This window comes from Amblyraja radiata, chromosome 9 (assembly GCF_010909765.2).
Source record: "Amblyraja radiata isolate CabotCenter1 chromosome 9, sAmbRad1.1.pri, whole genome shotgun sequence".
NCBI classification, from domain to species: Eukaryota; Metazoa; Chordata; class Chondrichthyes; order Rajiformes; family Rajidae; genus Amblyraja; species Amblyraja radiata.
The window spans coordinates 50,186,256-50,208,183 of NC_045964.1; the positions used below are offsets into that span (position 1 = coordinate 50,186,256).

Below are 21,928 nucleotides of genomic sequence, written 5' to 3' on the forward strand. Positions count from 1 at the left end.
ACTCCAAATGAAGCCTTACCGGTGCCTTACCGAGCCTATATGATTCCATGTGCTGAAGTTCTCTCTCTCTCTCTGTGTAGTTGCCTTGCAGAAACAGGGTTTTATCGGCATGGCAATATGTGAGATTAGACGGTAGATGGAAGCGGTTGGGCATATTTTAAAGATGTCATCATTTGTGGGGTTGTGGGTGGTGATGGTGTCATTGCCATTTATGATCCACCCTTAACTAACGGTGCAGATTTCACTGCTGAGGCTTAGCGTTATGTAAGGGTGAGATAACGTCACCCCGTACGTGCTTAATGAACAAGCTGGGATTTGTAAATTTTCCAGTAGTTAAGTTCAGTTTTAATTTATGTGTAGGAAGGAACTGCAGATGCTGGTTCAAACTGAAGATAGACACAAAATGCTGGAGTAACTCAGCGGGACAGGCAGCATCTCTGGATAGATGGAATGGGTGACGTTTCGGGTCGAGACCCTTCAGATTCCTTTCTCTCCAGAGATGTTGCCTGTCCCGCTGAGTGACTCCAGCATTTTGTCTATCTTCAGTTTCAGTTCAGTTTAGTTTATTGTCACCGAGGTACAGTGAAAGGCTTTTGTTGCATGCTAACCAGTCAGCGGAAAGACAATACATGATTACAATCTAGCCATTTGCAGTGTACAGATACATGATAAGGGGATAACGTTTAGTGCAAAGTAAAGCCAGTAAAGTCCGATCAAGGATAGTCCGAGGGTCACCAAAGTGGTAGATAGTAGATCAGCACTGCTCTGTGGCTGTGGTAGGATGGTTCAATTGCCTGATAACAGCTGGGAAGAAACTGTCCCTGAATCTGGAGGTGTGCATTTTCACACTTCTGTACTTTGTGCCTGATGTGAGAGGGGAGAAGAGGGAGTGGCCAGGGTGAGACTCGTCCATTATTATGCTGCTGGCCTTGCCGAGGCAGCTTGAGGTATAAATAGTGTCAATGGAAGGGAGGTTGGTTTGTGTGATAGTCTGGGCTGCGTCCACAATTTGCTGCAATTTCTTAATGCTTGTTAAACTTATTTATTTTTCGGAGGAGTTTAGCTTATTGTCATGTGGACCAAGGTATATGGTCAGCATGGCTTGATTCTGTTCAGTTTAGCTTTATTACCATATATTCATTTTGAGAACATATACGGCATGATTAGCAAGTTTACAGATGGTACTAAAGTAAAATTGGTTAGTAGAGTGTTCAAGAAGGAACTGCAGATGCTGGAAAATCGAATGTCAGGGGTTATGGGGAGAAGGAGGGAAAGATAGATCAGTCATGGTTGAATGGTGGTGTGGACATTATGGGCCGAATGGCCTAATTCTGCTCCTACTTGTGGGGGAGTCTAGGACTAGAGGTCATAGCCTCAGAATTAAAGGACGTTCCTTTAGGAATGAGATGAGGTGGAATTTCTTTAGTCAGAGGGTGGTGAATTTGTGGAATTCTTTGCCACCAGACGGCGGTGGAGGCGAAGTCAGTGGATAAGGCAGAGACTTGCGTAGTCTCTGAAATATTTGGTGAGTTTTAACATAAACATCCTCACACAGCGGTATCAAAGTTTTCCACTGTACGGGAAGGCCCAAAGTTCAGTCATCCTCCTCTTTGATGTACTTTATTGTTCACCCGTGGTCAGGGCCTCCCATCGGGCCTCGGTCGCTGCTACGGGCGGCCCGATGTTCAGGCCCGCTCGTTTTTTCCTTATGACACAGATAATGTATTTGTTATCAAATGTGTAGGTTAGGTTTTTTTGGACAATATTTTTATTATTTACAGATGCCTATGCCGAATGGAAGTTTCCCATTGTGAAGAGTGTTGGAATTGATAAGGAAAACAATATTTTAGGTATGGCTGTTTCTCCATCCAAGAAAAATTTCAAAAGTGCTGAAATGGACAGTGGACCAAAAACACCTCGGAAAGCAATTCCTCTTCATCGGATACCAAACGGTACCCCTTTAAAAGAATTACAAAAACTTCAGAGGGGTTCATCAAAGCCTCAATTCTGTACCAATACTGTGCCTCCAACTACATTCGGTTTAAGCTCATTAAACATTAAACAACAGCCTCGTGTTAATTGTCAACTTCAGTCCACAATGTTAGACAAAGAAGGGACATTTAATGTTATTTCTCCAGAACTCAGTGACATAGTGGATTCTGTTTCAACCGCAGCTGTAAAGTTAGACCAAAGTTATATTAAGTTTCACTTAAAACCCATTGGATCCAAATTGATCTCTGAAAGCCCTGCCAAAACATTTGAAAGAATGAAAGGAAAACTTCTCTGTAATCAGATAACTGAAAATCGTAATCATCAAATAACTTATGGATTGAATGAAACTGATCAACATTCTGATGCCTCTGTGAATGGACACATCTTAAAAAACACCTTTGCAGGTATGAAATAATATTGATTAAATATTGTCTACAATCTGATATTTAATATTTGTCAGTGTGGCCATTTGCTAGTTGCATGCAAGGAATTAAAATGGTGTGGGGGGGAGGGGGTGGTGTGGGGATGGAGGTGGGGGGAGGAGGGGGTGTTGTGGTGGGGATGCGTGGTGTGCGGGGGGGAAGGGGGGAGGAACCGGGAAGGAGTAAAGGGGGGTTGTGAGGTGAAGGGGGAGAGAGGGGGTTGTGTGGGGAAGGGGTTGTGGGGGGAAGGGAGGTGTTTGGGGGGGAGGGACTCCATTCAGCGGCCACTTGCCACGGCACCACACAGCGACATTTCCGACTCCACACAGCGACGTTCCCGACTCCACTCTTGCGGACTCAATCAGCACTTGTGGACTCAGCACCGCCTCCGGGGATTATTCTCCAGCGGGTGCTGGAAGGGATGACTGACAGGTGAGAAGAGCAATCTGCTAATTTCACGATTTTTAAAACCTTCATAACTTTTGTAATCCTCCACCGATCGGAACATAACTTGGTGCGCTTGGAGGAGAGGAGAACAGTGAGTAAGGTGGCGAAAAAAGGGTGCCGTTTTTGCGCAAATTATTAAACAAAAAGCAAACCGGAAGTGGTCAAGATGAGTTTTAGTTATAGTATAGATTATTAATTCACTCCTTTTACCCCATCCCCCGCCCTATCCACTCATAGTCCCCAACTCGCCGGCGCAGCTAGAGAGGGATAGAGAGAGAGAGAGAAAAGGGCACAGAGAGGGAGACGGGCTCAGAGAGGGAGACAGGCTCAGAGAGGGAGACAGAGGCACAGAGAGGGAGACAGAGGCACAGAGAGAGAGGGGGGTCATGTTTGAGGGGTTGGGGGGAGGGGGGGGCGTGTCGTCAGAGGTGAGGGTGTGCCCTTCTCTCTCTCTCTCTCTCTCTATCCCTCTAGCTGGTTCCCGAACGCAATAATCCCTCGCTTCCGGCTGCAAAACACGGGGGGGTGACGTCACTTGCAGCGCGAGCTAGAAGACAAAGTGTTTTTTTTCAAAGGTCTTGCGAGCGGTGTGGCCGGGCGACATGACTCGCAGGTCCATTCCTCTCTCCCTGTTTCCTAAGATACACTTAAAATAATGACAATCCATATTTGAAAACTCCGCTAAGAAACTAGCGCTGCACATGCGCAGTAGGCTGCTGCGCCTGCGCAGTGCTGCAAAGGCAGAATTTCATCTGCCTTCAGCCTCGCTTGAAATTGACGGCTTCAAGCAGCTGACTGCACATGGGCTGCACAGACCTTCAAGGGTTACAAGTGCTGCGGTTGAAAGACATGGAGAATTATGCCTACCAAAGAGATCGATCTCTTAGATAGGCATAATTCTCCCATGCTTTTACTATTTATACTTAGTAATTACCATTTTCTAATTTTAGTTAGGGTAGGCAGTGCCTACCTTGCCTACCCTGATGGCACATGCCTGGTCAGTACAGTGTGGATCGGAGGGTCTGTGCAGGATGAATGGGAGATCACTACAGGATGAATGATGGGATCAGTACAGGATGAATGTGGGGATCAGTACAGGATGAATGGGATATCAGTAAAAGATGAATGAGAGGATCAGTATAGGATGAATGGGGAATCAGTACAGGATGAATAAGGGGATCAGTACAGGATGAATGAGTGGATCAGTACAAGATACATTGGGGGGGATCAGTAAAAGATGAATGGGGGGGTCATTAAAAGATGAATGGGCAGATCACTGCAGGATGGATAGGGGAGATCGGTGCAGGATAAATGGGTCGATCAGCACAGGATGGATGGGGGATCAGTACAGGATGGATAGGGGAGCAGGGCAGGATGCATGGGGGGAGCAGTGCGGGATGAATGGGAAGTGGGGTCAGTACAGGATGAATTGAGGGACCAGTGTAGGATGGATGAGGGGGTGGCAGGGGAATCAATGCGAGGTGAATGGGGTGATCAGCGCAGGATGAATAGATTGGGGTGGGGAGGGGAGCACAGGGGATGTCAGTGAGGACTGAATAGAGGCGGGAATGGGGGTCAGTGCGGGATGGTGAGGTCTCAGGATAAGAGGGGTGGAGGGGGACGTACGAGAAAGAGGGGGAGGTGGGGAGGGAGGAAGGTCAGCGCTCCTCGGACAACATCGCCCCTCTGCCTTGGCCGTCCCTGTCCACCGTCAAGTGCTGCCGCCAAAGGGGGAGGTGGTTGGGATCTCCTCGCCACCGCCTCCCCTCCTCCGCCAGCCAACAGGAAGATGCGGGCCGAGCGGTGCAACTCAAAGATCTTATAGCTATAGGATCTTTGGTGCAGCTGCTTCAGACGGCGGAGGGAGGCATCCCCCTCCCTCCCTCCCTCCTCCCGGCCTCGGCGTGCGAGAGGGTTTGTTTTGAAAGCGGTTATCGCTGTTAGCGGTTTTGCAAGCAGCGGCCGCTATCAGGGCGGGCGGGGTGCAGGAGGAAGAGGAGCTGCTGCTGCTGTGCGGGGCCCGTCATTTTCTCCGACCCTTGGTCACTCCGCACCTGGTATCTTTGCCCTGCACTACAGCCGTCGCCGACACGAAACGTCATGTTCCTTTTCTCCATAGATGCTGCCTGACCCACTGAGTCACTCCAGTAGTTTGTGTCTATCTTCGGTATAAACCAGTATCTGCAGTGCCAAGCCGGGCAAAATGACTCGGCGTTTAGGATGCCCGGCGGCACTTTGGGCATCATTGGCACCCGGGCAACCGCTAATTTCGAGCCCTGTACAACAAGATCAGGGTGTAATTGTTCATCAGTCACTGAAAGTAAGCATGCAAGTACAGCAGGCAATGAAGAAAGCTAATGGCATGTTGGCCTTCTTAACAAGAGGAGTTGAGTATAGGATCAAAGAGGTCCTTCTGCAGTTGTATAGGGCCCTAGTGAGACCACACCTGGAGTATTGTGTGCAGTTTTGGTCTCTATTTGAGGGAGGACATTCTTGCTATTGAGGGAGTGCAGCATAGGTTCACGAGGTTAATTCCCAGGATGGCGGGACTGTCATATGTTGAAAGAATGGAGCAACTGGGCTTGTATACACTGGAATTTAGAAGGATGAGAGGGAATCTTATTGAAACTTACAAGATTATTAAGGGATTGGACACGCTAGAGGCAGAAAACATGTTCCCGATGTTGGGGGAGTCCAGAACCAGAGGCCACAGTTTAAGAATAGAGGGTAAGCAATTTAGAACGGAGATGAGGAGAAACTTTTTCACCCAGAGAGTTGTGAATCTGTGGAATTCTCTGCCTTGGAAGGCAATGGAGGCCAATTCTCTGGATGATTTCAAGAGAGAGTTAGATAGAGTTCTTAAAGATAGCGGAGTCAAGGGATGTGGGGAGAAGGCAGGAACGAGGTACTGATTGTGGATGATCAATCATGATCACAGTGAATGGCAATGCTGGCTCGAAGGGCCGATTGGCCTACTCCTGCACCTATTATCAATTGTCTATTGTCTAATAAATCAGAATAAGTATAGGATTATTATTTAAATACAGCAAAAAATACAAAACTATGGGCAAGAGGTGGGAGAAGAGTATATGGATTGAATTAATTGGGCCTACCAAAGAACCAACCTAAACTTCTTCATTCCAAGCACCAGACCATATGATTTGCATCATTATAAGGCTAAATCCATTTGAGATCATCACGTTATTTGTTATAGGAGCTCAGTTATAATCTATAACCATTAATATCGATTATTATCTCAATGTAACATTGTCCAAATAGCACCCCAGTTCTTTAGATCACAGAACGGGCGTTTTTTTCTTCACAGCTCATGATTAGAAAACCCGGCATTCCCTCTCTCTCTATCACTCCCCCACCCAAGTCGCACTAGCTTCTCGTTTTTATCTAACAAATAGCTAACAATGGCCTGTTTCCTTAATCATCGTTACTTTTTTGCATATCTTTCATTCATTATTCTTTATCTCTCCACATCACCGTCTATATCTCTCGTTTCCCTTATCCCTAACCAGTCTGAAGAAGGATCTCGACCCGAAATGTCACCCATTCCTCCTCTCCAGAGGTACTGCCTGTCCCGCTGAATTACTCCAGCTTATTGTGTTTATCTTCGGTTTAAATCTGCATTTCCTTCCTACACATTAGAAAATCCCGAGAGTGTAGCAACATTCTGTCGATATATGAAATCTTGTCCAAGCAGCACAAATGTTCTTTGACTAGCAGAATAAATATGAAAAATTAGTTTCTAATGCTAGTGATTCATGAAATTTGCAGCACCATGTAATTTCTAAAAACAGTGGCCATTTCTGCACAAAAATAAAGCAAAGCCAAAAAAAACCTCGATCTGTTCAATTCTGTGCATTGCCAGAAAATTTCAACTTGTATTAAACTCTTCACTATTGGATTTGGCTTTGTGCATTTAATAGAAGTAACAGGGATATGAGATAAATCATCTATTGATCATTACATCAAACCACAATTAATTGTTTTAAACATCAGTGTCTACCTGTCAGACATTAAATGAAAAGTATATGCATAGAAATATCCAGTTTCTATCCTATCTAAATGTCTTATGTAAATTTATGATTGATCACAGTTCCCAATCCAGTGAATAGATCCCACATTCCACACAGGAAGAACCATGATTCTGTGATGCCACGGTCTCCAGCAAAAACCTTCTTACAAATGAAGCAAAATGTGGAATTGAACAATCAACGTACTCCATTACCTGCACTAAAACGTTCAGGACATGAAGGTATGATCAGTTGATTTTACAATTTATTTTTAATATTCCATACATTCTGACCCTTAACATTTTTTCAATTTACTGTGCTTTATACAAGTAGGTTTTCAAATTCTGCTCTGCATTTGTTCGATGTTTTGATTAATGCCCAGCAATAGTCATATTGCAACTTATAAGGGGGAGGAGGGGGAAGTGGTTTGTACACTTAGTTTTACATTCTTGTTTTGAATATTATATATTTATTTGATAAGTTCATGTTCATTTATTGTCACATACACCAATTGGTGTAGTGAAATTCACTGGCCAGGTCAGTCATACCATTTTTTTTAAAAAGGTCCCACATAGGAGATTAGTGGGCAAAATTAGGGCACATGGTATTGGGGGTAGAGTGCTGACATGGATAGAGAAGTGGTTGGCAGACAGGAAACAAAGAGTAGGGATTAACGGGTCCCTTTCAGAATGGCAGGCAGTGACTAGTGGGGTACCTCAAGGCTCGGTGCTGGGACCGCAGCTATTTACAATATACATCAATGATTTGGATGAAGGGATTCAAAGTAACAATAGCAAATTTGCAGGTGACACAAAGCTGGGTGGCAGTGTGAACTGTGAGGATGATGCTATGAGAATGCAGGGTGACTTGGACAGGTTGGGGGAATGAGCAGATGCATGGCAGATGAAGTTTAATGCGGATAAATGTGAGGTTATCCACTTTGGAAGCAAAAACAGGAAGGCAGATTACTATCTAAATGGCGTCAAGTTGGGGAAAGGGGAAGTACATCGGGATCTGGGGGTCCTTGTACATCAGTCTATGAAAGTAAGCGTGCAGGTACAGCTGGCAGTGAAGAAAGCAAATGGCATGTTGGCCTTTATAACAGGAGGAATCGAATATAGGAGCAAAGAGGTCCTTCTGCAGTTGTACAGAGCCCTAGTGAGACCACACCTGGAGTATTGTGTGCAGTTTTGGTCCCCTAATTTGAGGAAGGACATTCTTGCTATTGAGGGAGTGCAGCGTAGGTTTACAAGGTTAATTCCCGGGATGGCTGGGCTGTCATATGCTGAGAGAATGCAGCAGCTGGGCTTGTACACTCTGGAGTTTAGAAGGATGAGGGGGATCTCATTGAAACATATAAGATTGATAAGGGTTTGGACAGGCTAGAGGCAGGAAACAGGTTCCCGATGTTGGGAGAGTCCAGAACCAGGGGCCACAGTTTAAGAATAAGGAGTAAGCCATTTAGAACGGAGATGAGGAAACACTTTTTTCTCACGGAGAGTGGTGAGTCTGTGGAATTCTCTGCCTCAGAGGGCGGTGGAGGCGGGTTCTCTGGATGCTTTCAAGAGAGAGCTAGATAGGGCTCTTAAAAATAGCGGAGTCAGGGGATATGGGGAGAAGGCAGGAACGGGGTACTTATTGGGGATGATCAGCCATGATCACATTGAATGGTGATGCTGGCTCAAAAGGCCAAATGGCCTACTCCTACTCCTACTCTATTTATACTGGCCTTTGCCTTGTAGCTTTCCATTCATATAGATACATTGAGAATTATTATTTTGATTTTAATGCTTATTTAGTTAACACATGCCAATTGCATTGGGGTTTCTCAATTCAAATCATTTTATAAATTAGAAATAATTGTCATTCTCAATAGCAATTTCTGGTACTGACAGTATTTCTCATCGTAGCATTACTCTTAAAGTGCTTTTCCTCTCTACCCTTTTGACGTCATATTCAGTCTGATAATCTGATATGATTCTTACCAATATTTTTGTTTAGCTTGCAGCCTTTTGTATGTCATTTTTCCTGAGATATAAGTACATAATTTGTGCATTTACCTTATCACGTGATGCTAATTTTTCAAAAGTGCCAAGAAAATTGTCCAAAAAAGATTTTTGAATAAATCTATATTGACGATTGATGAAAAAAGTTGTTTCTCCCCCTTGATAATGGGGTTGCTGTCAGTTAATGGATTCTTAATGGTGTGATGTGAATTGTCCCCTTATTTTGAACATGACCACTGTTACTTTATTTAAACTATAGGAATTCACCATGCCCATTTTATCTTCATGATTGTCATTGCCTCATGATCTCTCATCTTTCAGCACAATTGGATGCAATTAATCACTGGCTGTAGTATTTTCATAGCTTTTAAGCACTGCAAGAATTTCTAGTAATTCTAATATTCTTTCTTTCTTTCCCTTGGTATTTATTTTTTTGCAACTAGTTGGTTTGCTGCATAGTGACCATCATGGAATATCTGTTTCAACAAGAGTATCAAATATGCCAAGTACCAATCAGCCTACAAAAAACATGGTGATGTCCAATGTTGATTATGCTGCCAAAAATGTTGAAAATTGGGATGCTCTTTCTCTGAATTCGGATAACGACAATGATGGTGATGATGAAAGGTCACAGTTCACCGCACAAACCACTACAAATTCAAGTTCAACCATCATTCATGCCAACCACGCAAAAAATGAAATCCGGGACATTCTAAATTTCAGTGCCACTTCTTTACAAAAGGATGCTTATCCAAATAAAAATACGGTGCAAACAAAAAATGAAGAAGCTAATAAAGACATTGAAGGATGTAAGGAACTGTGCACTATTTTGCTGAGATCACCAAAGATCACTATACCCAGAAAAGAGGCAGAGGTTGAACATGGAAAACCAAATCCTAACAACGTTGATAGTCCCAAAAGGAAAGGGGTAAGCAAAATTAACAAATTGGATATTTAAAAAAAATAATAACTAACGTATGACAATTCTTTTTAATAAAAAAGTCCTATCATTTGTGGTATCGTGGTTCCAGAATTAAGAGAATATTGCAAATTCAGCACCTTACAAGAAATTTAAGATTTATGAATGGAAAAATTATGCAGAACCTAATTTTTGTCATCTGGAATATGTGCAACAGTTGAGATATTTATCAAAATTACTGTATAACCATGATAAATGTTTTATTTTTTTAGCCACTGGGAAAATGCTAATAAGATACTGTTCTGAACACTGCTAATACTAATTGGTTACAGGTGTTTATTTCTTCAGAATGTAGGTTTTTTGATCCATACAGAACTGTCCCTGTGTTTCGAAATAATATGTAGACCTGCTAGCTTCTCCAGTGCCTATCTGGGGAATATCACCATTTGGTTTGCTTTACAAAGCGGGATAAACTCTTGGTTGCTCTGAAAGATTTTGCATTGGTTACGATAAGCGAGATTGATGTATTGAAATTCATTTTCATAAAAACATTGAAATAGACCCCTCAGTGCAACTCACTGACAGTCAAGTAGTAATTTAGTTTAATTCTGTTTTAATCTCACCAAAACTCCCTGTAGATTCTATCACTCATGCACATACTAGGAGCATTTCACAGTGGCCATTTAACATGTCAATTCGCACCTGCCAAGGAGTGTCGGAGGAAATTGTAGCACTACGGGTAAACCCTCAGTCAAAAAGAGAATGTGCAAGCTGCACACGGACAACACCAGAGATCAGGATTGAATGCAGGTTGTTGGAGTTGAGGCATCAGCTTTACTTGCTGTGTTCCTGTGCCATTTTATCTGTCTAGAGAGTACATTGTCGAGATGCATTGTTTTATGTCTAAGCTGAGGAGAAATTTCTGATCTTGGGGTTGTGAATTTTTGGAATATTCTACAAGAGTCTGTGCTGGGACTTCTATTGTTTGTGATAATGACTTGGCTGTAAACGTAGTTAGTTTGTTAGTAGGTTTACAGTCTACACCAAAGTTAGTGGTGTTGGAAACTGAGGAAAGTTGACAATGGATACAGCGGCAGTTAGATCAGTTAAAGATATGGGCGAATAAATGTCAGATGGCGTTTAAACCAAGCAAGTGTGAGGTGGTGAAATTTGGGAGGTCAAGTGTGAGTAGAAAGTGTTCAGCAAGACATAAACAGATTGATGTACAGAAGAATCTTGTGGCCCAAGTCAACAGCTCCCCAAAAGTGGCAATGCAATTAAAGAGAGTTGTAAAGGAGGCCTATGGTACACTTGCCTTCATTGATCAAGGCATGAAGTATAGGAGTCAGGAAGTCATATTGCAGCTTTATAAAATTTTAGTTAAGTCGCATTTGGAGTATTGGGTGCCGTTTTAGTTGCCTCATCACAGGAAGGATGTAAGGCTTTTGGAGAGAGTGCAGAGGTTTACCAAAAATGGATTAGAAGGTATTAGCTGCAAGGATAGGTTGGGTAAATGGATTGTTTTCATTGTTTATTTTCAGTGAAAAGCCTTTGTTGTGTGCTATCCAGTCAGCGGAAAGACGGTGAATGATTACAATTGAGCCATTTACAGTGCCTGGATACACTACTAGGGGTTCTGGTGGAAGCAGATCTGATAGAGGTGTTTAAGATTCATGATCAGCGTTGTCTTTTTGTGCCAAAGGGCCTGTTCCTGTAGTGTGCTATAGTCTTTTTACTCCTGAATTGCATTGGTGCACAGTTATAGATCATGTTCAAGGTTATCAATAGATTTTTGTACTCAAGATGAATTGTATTCTTGCAAAGTAAATATTTCATTTCTTGTGGATTTTTTTGAAGATGCAATAAATGGTGAGCAATTTATTGCTAAATTTGGAGATTATGTCACCTTTTAATTAACCTCCCATTTTGAATGAGGAAAGCCAAGCTTCCTTGAACGGGTACATTATTCTTCAAGAGATGGATATTGATTAACAGGTGACTTACAATATGTAAAATTATTAGTGGCTACTAGAAGTCACCCACATAATTAGCAGATAATTTATTAGTGAACATCATCATTTAATTAGAGTTTTATTTATTTAGTGAATGCAAAGTCCTTTAGCCAAGCAGTTGCCTCTTGATCTGCTGTATGAAGGGTGACAAGTCCTCCTTTGAGTCTTTGTTGAGGGCATGCTTCAATGATGTGTTGCATTGTTTGCTGCTCTCCACAAGCACACCGTGGGGTCGGGCTGCTGCCCCGTTTGTGAAGGCTGGCCAAGCAGGGGCCATGTCCAGTCCTGAATCTATTCAGCGTCGTCCACTGCTTCCTTGGGAGATTGGTGCCAGGAACCGGTAGGGTGGGGTCTGGCACCAGATGTTTATTTGGGACGTCCTTGGACTCCCATTCCTTTTTCCAAGCTGATTGGATGGTGAAATCAGCTGGTGGTGGGTTCTTCCAAATTGGTCGTCTAGATGGAAGTCGGGCAGTGGGTGGGTTGAAGATGTCCATGTGAATTGGCAGGTGAGGAGAGTTTTTGGTCTTTTGGAGCATCCTTTGAGTGAGGACTACTCGCCGGATGTGTGGAGGGGATATGTTGGATAGGACAGGGAGCCAGGGGAGTGGTGTTGAGCGGATTGTTCCTGTGATGATCCTCATTGTTGAGTTCAATTGGGTGTCCACATGGTGTGTGTGGGATGACCTGGACCAAACGGGCACAATATTCAGCTGAAGAAAATGCAAGGGCTAGTGCTGAAATGCACAGTGTGGGGGCTGCTGCCCCCCACTTTGAGCCAGCAAGCTTACTGAGGAGATTGTTTCTGGACTTCACCTTAGCTGCTGTTTTTTTGAGATGTTCCTTGAAGGATAGGGTCCTGTCAAGGGTCATTCCGAGGTAGGTTGGAGTGGGGGCATACTTCAGTTTGGTCCTGCTCAGATAGATGTTTGGTTCTCTTGTGGCTTCTGCATTATGGAGGTGGAACACACTGGAGACCGTTTTTGCTTGGCTTGGTTTTAGGCGCCAGGTTTTGCAGTACTCGTCCAGTTTAGCAAGGTCTTCATTGAGCACCTGTTCCAATGTACCAAAATCTGGTGCTTGGAAGGCCAAACAGATGTCATCTGCATAGATGATTTGCGAGATTTGGTGGTGGGTAGGTCATTTGTGTAAAGGTTGAACAAGGTTGGGGCTAAAACTGATCCTTGCGGGAGCCCATTCTTCTGCGTTCTCCATGCACTCTTGTTATGTCCAAGGTGAACTCTGAACCTGCGGTTGGAGAGCAGAGATTTGATGGTTTCTGATGCCCAGGCAGGGAGTGCTTTGGTGAGTTTTAGGAGGAGGCCTTTGTGCCACACAGTGTCATAGGCTCCGGTGAGATCAAGGAACACTGCCCTTCAGTTTGTTCTCAAAGCCGTTTTCAATGCAGGTGGTTAGGGCCAGAACTTGTTCTCCTGTGCTGCGGTCCTTGCGGAAACCTGCCTGATCCACACTGAGAATCTCTTCTACTCCTGGAGATATACGTTGTAGTATAAGGCGTTCTAAGATTTTGAGTGGGACGCAGAGTAGAGAGATTGGGCGGTAGCTTGCTGGTAGTTTTTCGTCTTTGCCAGATTTTGGTATAGCAATGACTTTTGCTGTCCACCATTTCTTTGGGATGAAGTTAGTCTGTATGGCCCTAGTGTAGAGTTGGGTCAGCCAGGTTAGAGCTCGGGGGCCCAGGTGTTTCATGAACTCTGGAGAGATGTTATCATAACCTGCTGCCTTTCCACATTTCAGGCCCTGCAGGAACTTCTCCAGTTCAGCCACCTCGAAGGGCTCAGGGTTTCTTTCCTTTCCAGGTGTTCGTCGAAGTGTCCTTAGCTCTGTTGTGACAGCTCTTCTGGTGGACTTGTCTTGGGATGCTTTTGCAATATTCAGTAGGTGGGATGCAACCTGGTTGGGTGTGACAGAAGGTCGGCTTTGGGTAGGGGGTTTCTGTGCAGCTCCTAGGCGGCGGATGAGGCTCCAGTATTTTCTGCTAGAGTGGGTGAAGTTTAGCTCTGCTACTGTCTCCTCCCATTTCCTTAGCCGAGCTGAAGATAGTGATTCAATGAGATGTTCTGCTATCTCAGGGTCCCCTGATGTTTTGTAGGTTTGTAGGAGGGCAGCGCTTTCTCCATCCAGGCATGGGACGTAGAGGGGACGGTAGCCTCTTGGAATTATTTTGTGGGCGGCTTTATAGATGGCGCTGCAGAAACGGTTGTATGCTTCATCTACAGTGATGAAGGTCCTGTTTCCATACTGTATCACTCTTAATTAGAGTTATAGAGTGATACAGTATGGAAACAGGACCTTTGGCCCAACTTGCCCAGCTATACTATTCCCACCTGCCAGCCATATTGGTCCATATCCCTCCAAGCCTATCCTATCCATGTGCCTGTCTAACTGTTTCTTAAAAGTGGGGATAGTCCCTGCCTCCTCTGGCAGCTTGTTCCATATATCCACCAGCCTCTGTGTGAAAAAATACCCCTCAGATTCCTATCAAATCTTTTCCCCTTCACCTTAAACCTATGTCATCTGGTACTCGATTCACCTATTTTGGGCAAGAGACTCTGTGCATCTACCCGATCTATTCCTCTCATGATCTAACACCCCTCATCCTCCTCGCTCCAAGGAATAGTGTCCCAGCCTACTCAACCTCTGCCTATAGCTCAGACCCTCTAGTCCTGGCAACATCCTTATAAATCTTCTCTGTACCCTTTCCAGCGTGACGACATCTTTTCTATAACCATCGTCTTATATTAGTGCAACATGACCTCCCAACTTCTATACTCCATACTCTGGCTGATGAAGGCCAACGTGCTAAAAGCCTTTTTGATCACCCGATCTACAGTGCATTCAGAAAGTATTCAGACACCTTCACTTTTTCCACATTTTGTTATGCTACAGCCTTATTCTAAAATGGATTACATTTTTTTTTAATCATCAATCTACGCACAATACCCCATAACAGAAAAAGCGAAAACAGGTGTTTAGATATTTTTGCAAAGTAATTAAAAAGAAATATCACATTTACATAAGTATTCAGACCCTTTGCTATGGCACTCAAAATTGAGCTTAGGCTCATCCTGTTTCCATTGATTATTCTTGAGATGTTTCTACAACTTAATTGGAGTCCACCAGTGGTAAATTAAAATGATTGGACATGATTTAGAAAGGCACACACCTGTCTATATAAGGTCCTACAGTCGACAGTGCATGTCAGAGCAAAAACCAAGCCATGAAGACGAAGGTATTGGCCGTAGACCTCCGAGACAGGATTGTGTCGAAACACAGATCTGGGGAAGGGTATAAAACAATTTCTGCAGCATTGCATGTCCCGAAGAGCACAGTGGCCTCCGTCATTCTTAAATGGAAGAACTTTGGAACCGCCAGGACTCTTCATAGAGCTGGCCTCCCGGCCAAACTGAGCAATCGGGGAAGAAGGGCCTTTGTCAGGAGTTGACCAAGAACCCGATGGTCACTCTGACAGAGCTCCAGAGTTCCTCTGTGGAGATGGGAGAACTACCCAGAAGAACAACTATATCTGCAGCACTCCACCAATCAGGCCTTTATGGTAGAGTGGCCAGACGGAAATCACTCCTCAGTAAAAGGCGCATGACAGCCCACTTGGAGTTTGCCAAAAAGCACCTAAAGGACAATCGGACCATGAGAAACAAGATTCTCTGGTCTGATGAAACTAAGATTGAACTTTTTGGCCTGAATGCCAAGCGTCATGTCTGGAGGAAACCAGGCACCACTCATCACCTGGCCAATACAAAATACCTACGTTGAAGCATGGTGGTGGCAGCATCATGCTGTGGGGATGTTTTTCAGCGGCAGGATCTGGGAGACTAGTCTGGATGGAGGGAAAGTTGAACAGAGCAAAGTACAGAGTGATCCTTGATGAAAACCTGCTCCAGAGCGTTCTGGACTGAGGTCTGGGGTGGAGGTTCACCTTCCAAAAGGACAACATCCCTAAGCACACAGCCAAGACAATGCAGGAGTGGCTTCGTGACAAGTCTGAATGTCCTTGAGTGGCCCAGCCAGAGCCCGGCCTTGAACCCGATCGAACATCTCTGGAAGAACCTGAAAATAGCTGTGCATCGACGCTCCCCATCGAATCTGACAAAGCTTGAGCGAATCTGCGGAGAAGAATGGGAGAAATTACCCAAATTCAGGTGTGCCAAGCCAGGGCTCGAAATTAGCGGTTGCCCGGGTGCCATTGACCACCCAAAGTGCCGCCGGGCAACCTAAACGCCGAGTCACTTTGCCCGGCTTGGCAAGCAGATACTGGTTTATACCGATAGACAGAAAAGCTGGAGTATCACCGCGGGTCAGGCAGCATCTCTGGGAAAAGGAACTTTTCGTGTCGGCGGCGGCTGGATTGCGAGGCAAAGTTACTAGGTGCGTGGTGACGAAGGATCAGAACGAATGACGGGCCCCGAACTGGCAGCAGCGGCCGCGACAGCGGCTCCACCGCCTCTTCCTCCCGCACCCCGTCCGGCTGAAGGAGGCCTCCCTCTCCCTCTCCCTCTCCCTCCCTCCTCCCGGCCTTGGCGTGCGAGAGGGGTTGTTTTGAAAGCGCCGTTGGCGGATTTGCAAGCAGCAGCCGCTATCGCCCTGATAACGGTCGCTGCCTGCAAATCCGCCAATGGCGCTTTCAAAACAACCCCTCTCGCACGCCGAGGCCGGAGAGCGGGTGCGGGGGAGAGAGAGAGAGGGAGGGAAAGGGAGAGGGAGGCCTCCTTCCGCCGTCTGAGGCAGCCGCACCAAAGATCCTATAGCTATAGGATCTTTGAGCTGCACCGCTCAGCCCCACACCTTGCTGGCGGAGGAGGGAGGCGGTGGCGAGAAAATCCCAACCGCCTCCCCCTTTGGCGGCGGCACTTGGCGTTGGCCAGGGACAGCCAAGGCAGCGGGGCGATGTTGTCCGAGGAGCGATGACCTTCCTTCCTCCCTACCTCCTCTGCCCCTTACCCCCCCCCCCCCCTCTCTCTCTCTCTTGTACGCCACCCCTCTTATCCTGGGACCCTTCCTCTCCATCCCCCACTGATCTCCATTCCCTCCTCTATTCAGTCCTCACTGACATCCCCTGTGCTCCCCTCCCCACCTACCACCCCCCCAATCTATTCATCATCCTACCCACCTCACATTGATTCTCCTGCCACCCCCCCACCCCCCCCCCCCATCCATCCTGCACTGATCCTCCCATTCATCCCGTACTGACCCACCCTCCATTTACCCTGCACCAATCCCCCTATCCATCCTGTAGTGATCTCATTCATCTTTTACTGATCCCCTCATGCATCCTGTACTGATCCCATCATTCATCCCGTACTGAGCCCCCATTCATCCTATACTGATCCCCTCATTCATCCTGTAGTGATCTCCCATTCATCCTGCACAGACCCTCCGATCCACACTGTCCTGACACCCCCCCCCCCCCCCCCATTCATCCTGTACTGACCCCCCCCCCCCCCCCATTCACCCTATGCTGATCCCTCCCATTCATCCTGTGCTGACCCATCCCCCATCGATCCTGTACTGATCCCCCCCATTCAAGAAGAATGGGGGGGAACAGTCTGAAGAAGGGTCTCGACCCGAAACGTTTCCTTTGCTCCATAGATGCTGCTTCACTCGCTGAATTTCTCCAGCATTTTTGTCTACCCCCATTCATCCTGTACTGATCCCCCCCCTATCCATCCTGTACTGACCCCCCCCTATCCATCCCATACTGATCCCCCCCCATTCAACACCACTGACATCCCCCGTGCTCTCCCCTCACAATTTTACGTACTCCAACCAACACGTACTAATTCACCTGCCTCAATCCATCCAATTGCCTTCTCAACCCCCCCATCCCCCGCCATCTATCCACCCCGCACTGATTCACACACCCCCTGACCCTATTGTGATTCATGGTCTTCAGAGCAAACATTGACTATGTTTGATAAAGGAATGCAATCAAATGTGTTTCAATTCCCAATGTTATTATTTATTTTGACACCTTTAAACATATTACCAAAAGAACATTTGCTGCAGTTATGTCATTTGGCCATCTCTTGTCAGTTAGTATAATGTTTAACCTGTCAGTCGGTTTTAACAGCTATTATCATAAAATGCCTTTAGAAATTTCCTTGCAACCTGTATATTTTGTTATGGATAAATTATGTGGGAAGCGGGAGTGTTTCTGTGCCAATAGCAATAACGACCCATGTTATGGCCATGTCATGGTAATTTTCGATCCTTCACAGAAAACATGCTTGCATCAATCTGTAGTGTGCATGGTTAAGCATATATGTTACCATGGTCCAGGATTTATTGACACAGGTTGATAATATGCTGAATAATCCAACCACATTTTTATTTGGAAGTGGAAAGAACTAATAGAAATTGCATTAATTGCAATGTGTAAAAAGAGTTGAGATATTGTATTATAATTTTGCTGCATGTCATTGTGGTATATATCATGTCTTGATTGGTGAATATGTTTAGTTTCTGAGTTATTTGAAGCAGAAATAATATGTTAATGTAGACAAACGTGGTGGAGAAACTCAGTGGATGCGGCAGCATCTATGGAGCGAAGGAAATAGGCAACGTTTTGGGCCAAAACCCTTCTTCAGACTTTATCAGTTTCTCCAGCACTTTTATCTACCTTAGATTTTCCAGCATCTGCAGTTCCTTCTTGAACATAATATGTGAATGCTTCATTGAGCATAATTGAGCATAATTCCGACTGGTAACTACACTTCGTCCGAGCACATTATCGCACGTGTCATGCAAACCGTCTTAAATGACCACCTAAACTGTCATTTGGCAACCTAAAAACCGGCTGGCAACAGGGAAAAAAAGTTAAGTGAGTGCCCTGCAAGCTTGTAGCGTCATACCCAAGAAGACTTGACACTGTAATCGCTGCCAAAGGTGCCTCAACAAAGTACTGAGTAAAGGGTCTGAATACTTATGTAAATGTGATATTTCAGTTATTTCTTTTTAATTACTAAATTTCTGAACACCTGTTTTTGCTTTTTTTATTATAGGGTATTGTGTGTAGATTGATGATTTAAAAAAAAAAGAATATAATCCATTTTAGAATAAGGCTGTAACGTAACAAATTGTGGAAAAAGTGAACGAGTCTGAATACTTTCTGAATGCACTGTAATTGCGACTAGATAAAGCTCATGGCGCTGGTGGAATCAAGGGATATGAGGAGAAGGCAGGCATGGGTTATTGATTGGGGACGATCAGCCATGATCACAATGAATGGCAGTGCTGGCTCGAAGGGCCGAATGGCCTCTTCCTGCACCTATTTTCTATGTTCTATGTTCTATGACTCCACCTTCAGGGAACTATGCACCTGCACTCCTAGATCCCTCTTCTCTACAACACTACCCAGAGTCCCACCATTCACTGTGTAGGTCCTGCCCTTGTTACACTTCCCAAAATGCTACACACACATTATTCCATCAACCATTCTTCAGCCCACTTGGCCAATCGATCAAGATCCTGCTGCAATTTTTCACAACCATCTTCACTATCTGTAAAACCACCCACATTTGTATCATCTGCAAACTTGCTAATTATCTGGTTAATATTTTCAAGTGTGATAGATTCTTTAATGATATATCTGTGTAATATAATTCTCTAAATATATAGGAAAAGAAGATTACACTGACAAATTGGATCATCCAGCAAATAAAAAGCAGCAAGGAAATTTGTGTTGAAGGAAAAAGGTAATTTACCATTTATTTTGATCAGAACTTAGTCCCTTTTTTTAAACACCTTCCCACCTCTTCCCCCCCCTATTGTGAGACGCTTTGCTTACGGTCAATCTGAGTTAGATGCCGGGTTGGCAGATGATGAGCCAGAAAGATCTGAATTTTGTTCTACCCAATATGGTATTCAGTAGGAAATCATTTTTGCATCATTTAGATCTTCTGGCTAAGTTCCCCTTGTCTGGTATGGTAATGAGAATTTTAAAACTTCCAGGTTGAGATCAATCAGCATTGTGTAGAGCTCAAAGCCCAGGTCTTTCTGGTTGAACTAAACAACAAGAAGAAGTCAAACCATTAAAGAAACAAAATATCTTAAAAAACCAAGACATCAGGGAAACATTTCCATCTAAAAAAACTGAAGAAGTCAAAATCAAATCATTCAATTTGTGTGGCGCTGTTTCTCCACCACTGTAACTTCCAGAAACGAATCATTATGTAAGTTGATTATTTAGAAATGCGTTATCATGACTCTACTTTTTCCCAATTTGAATTATTACTAGAAACGACTGCTAGAAATAGTAATCTATATTGTACTCGCTCTGATCCCAATGATATTACCTGTACAAAATGCATAAGTAAGTCTATTTTTCTTACAATTCTATAATTGAATTACTCCCAGACTGTTTTCCCATTGCCATTGCTGCCATGGAGTCTCCTATCCATCTCCCTAACTTATAGGTGTTAATGTTTTTTTGCTTCTAATTTAATGGAGGCAATTAATTTGGTTATGTTCAATAGCATATCTGGTGCTTTAAGTATTGGTGTTAAATCTTTTATATATTAAACATACTATATAAACTAATACATATGTGTTTCCCAAACAGGGATGAAATATACTGGCATAGTAATGTAATTGCTGAACGAATTAACCAGACAGAACTGAAATCTATTACTGGTTCAATTTATGTTCTGAAAGGTCCAATGGATTACGTTACGATGAAGAACCAAGGTATACAAGAGTGGCCGTATATGTTCTATTGGAACATAATTATTTGGCACAGATGTTTTGTGTTTAAACTAAAATTTATTCTCAAATGTATTGTTGAAACAAATCACTTGGCCTAGATAGTCCATTGTGTTTATGTTCTTCTGAAAATTCCTACCATTTTTTCTAACGATATTGCCACAGTCTTCCATTTCCATGTATGCATTTCTAGATTTTCGGTAATATGTTCTATCCTTTCTACATTCTAAGCCTGAATGAGTATCTGCTGAATTCATAGAATGGTGCAGCACATTTAGAAGCCATCTGACTATTTCTTGATTTATAGAACTACGCGATTAATATCCATCTGATGAAAGGTCATCGATCTGTAACCCTAGCTATCTCAATCCATGGATGCAGTTTGATCTGTTAAGTACTTTCAGTATTTTCAGTTCTCAATTAGCCTCAATCTCTTCTTTCCTATATATTCTCTACACGATTGTGTTTCATCAAGAGTACCTTAATGTAATATCTGTTAGTATTCGGATAGAAACAAAAATGTTATGGGTGCTTCTCAGAGTAGATGCAGCCTCAAACTAAGAGATTAGACTTCAGGAATAGGGTGGCACAGTGGCGCAGCATAGAGCTGCTGCCTCAGAGCCAGAAACCCAGGTTAGATACTGTCTGTGTACATTCTCCCTGTAACTGCTTGGATGTTCCGGTTTCTTCCCACATTCCAAAGATGTGTAGGTTTGTAGTTTAATTACTCCTAGTGTATAGGATACAACTAGCGTACGGGTGATTAATGGTCAACGAGGACTCAGCGGGCCGAAGAGCCTGTTTCCACGCTGTATTTTTACACTAAGTTAAACTACGACAGATTGTTTTTGCTTTTCCATAAAGTGAAAATACATGCCCTGCTGTGTTAAAAGTTTCCAAAATTTTACAGTCATTCATTACTCCATTTCCCAATCTCTTTTCCCTAGAATATAAACAAAATTATTTTCATCCTTTGCAGATGGGTTCAACCCCCCATATCTGATATCCTAATAAATCTATTATTTTTGAACCCTCCCTGTTATGATGACCAGAGTAGAAAGTAATGTATCTTGATGAAGTTGGTACGGTATAAAATTGTCATCTTAAAAGAGATACTATTCTTGATTAATATGTAGGATGGAACAGCAGATGCTGGTTTAAACTTCTATTAGTTTTATCTCCCGGTTGCTAAACACTTTATTTCTCCTTCCCATTCCCACACAGACCTTTCTGTCCTTGGTCTCCTCCATTGTCATAGTGAGGCTAAATACAAATTGGAGGAACAGCATCTCATATTTCACTTGGGCAGCTTACAGCCCAGTGGTATGAATATTGATTTCTCTAACTTCAGGTAGCCCGACATTCC

The 21,928-nt window shown here is 43.9% G+C and overlaps 2 protein-coding genes across 4 annotated transcripts in view; one reads left to right on the forward strand and one right to left on the reverse strand.

Moving 5' to 3' along the window:
* LOC116977076 overlaps positions 1 to 21,928 on the reverse strand; it is an 86,176-nt gene that overhangs the window by 20,212 nt on the left and 44,036 nt on the right. The gene's annotated exons all lie outside the window — the stretch shown is intronic.
* Positions 1 to 21,928, forward strand: part of mis18bp1 (MIS18 binding protein 1) — a 57,057-nt gene that overhangs the window by 3,396 nt on the left and 31,733 nt on the right. Inside the window, exons 2-6 of the mRNA XM_033027339.1 lie at positions 1,782 to 2,396; positions 6,970 to 7,128; positions 9,336 to 9,820; positions 19,480 to 19,556; positions 20,423 to 20,547. Coding sequence (XP_032883230.1) covers positions 1,782 to 2,396; positions 6,970 to 7,128; positions 9,336 to 9,820; positions 19,480 to 19,556; positions 20,423 to 20,547 — 1,461 coding nt within the window. The remainder of the gene's footprint in view (positions 1 to 1,781; positions 2,397 to 6,969; positions 7,129 to 9,335; positions 9,821 to 19,479; positions 19,557 to 20,422; positions 20,548 to 21,928) is intronic.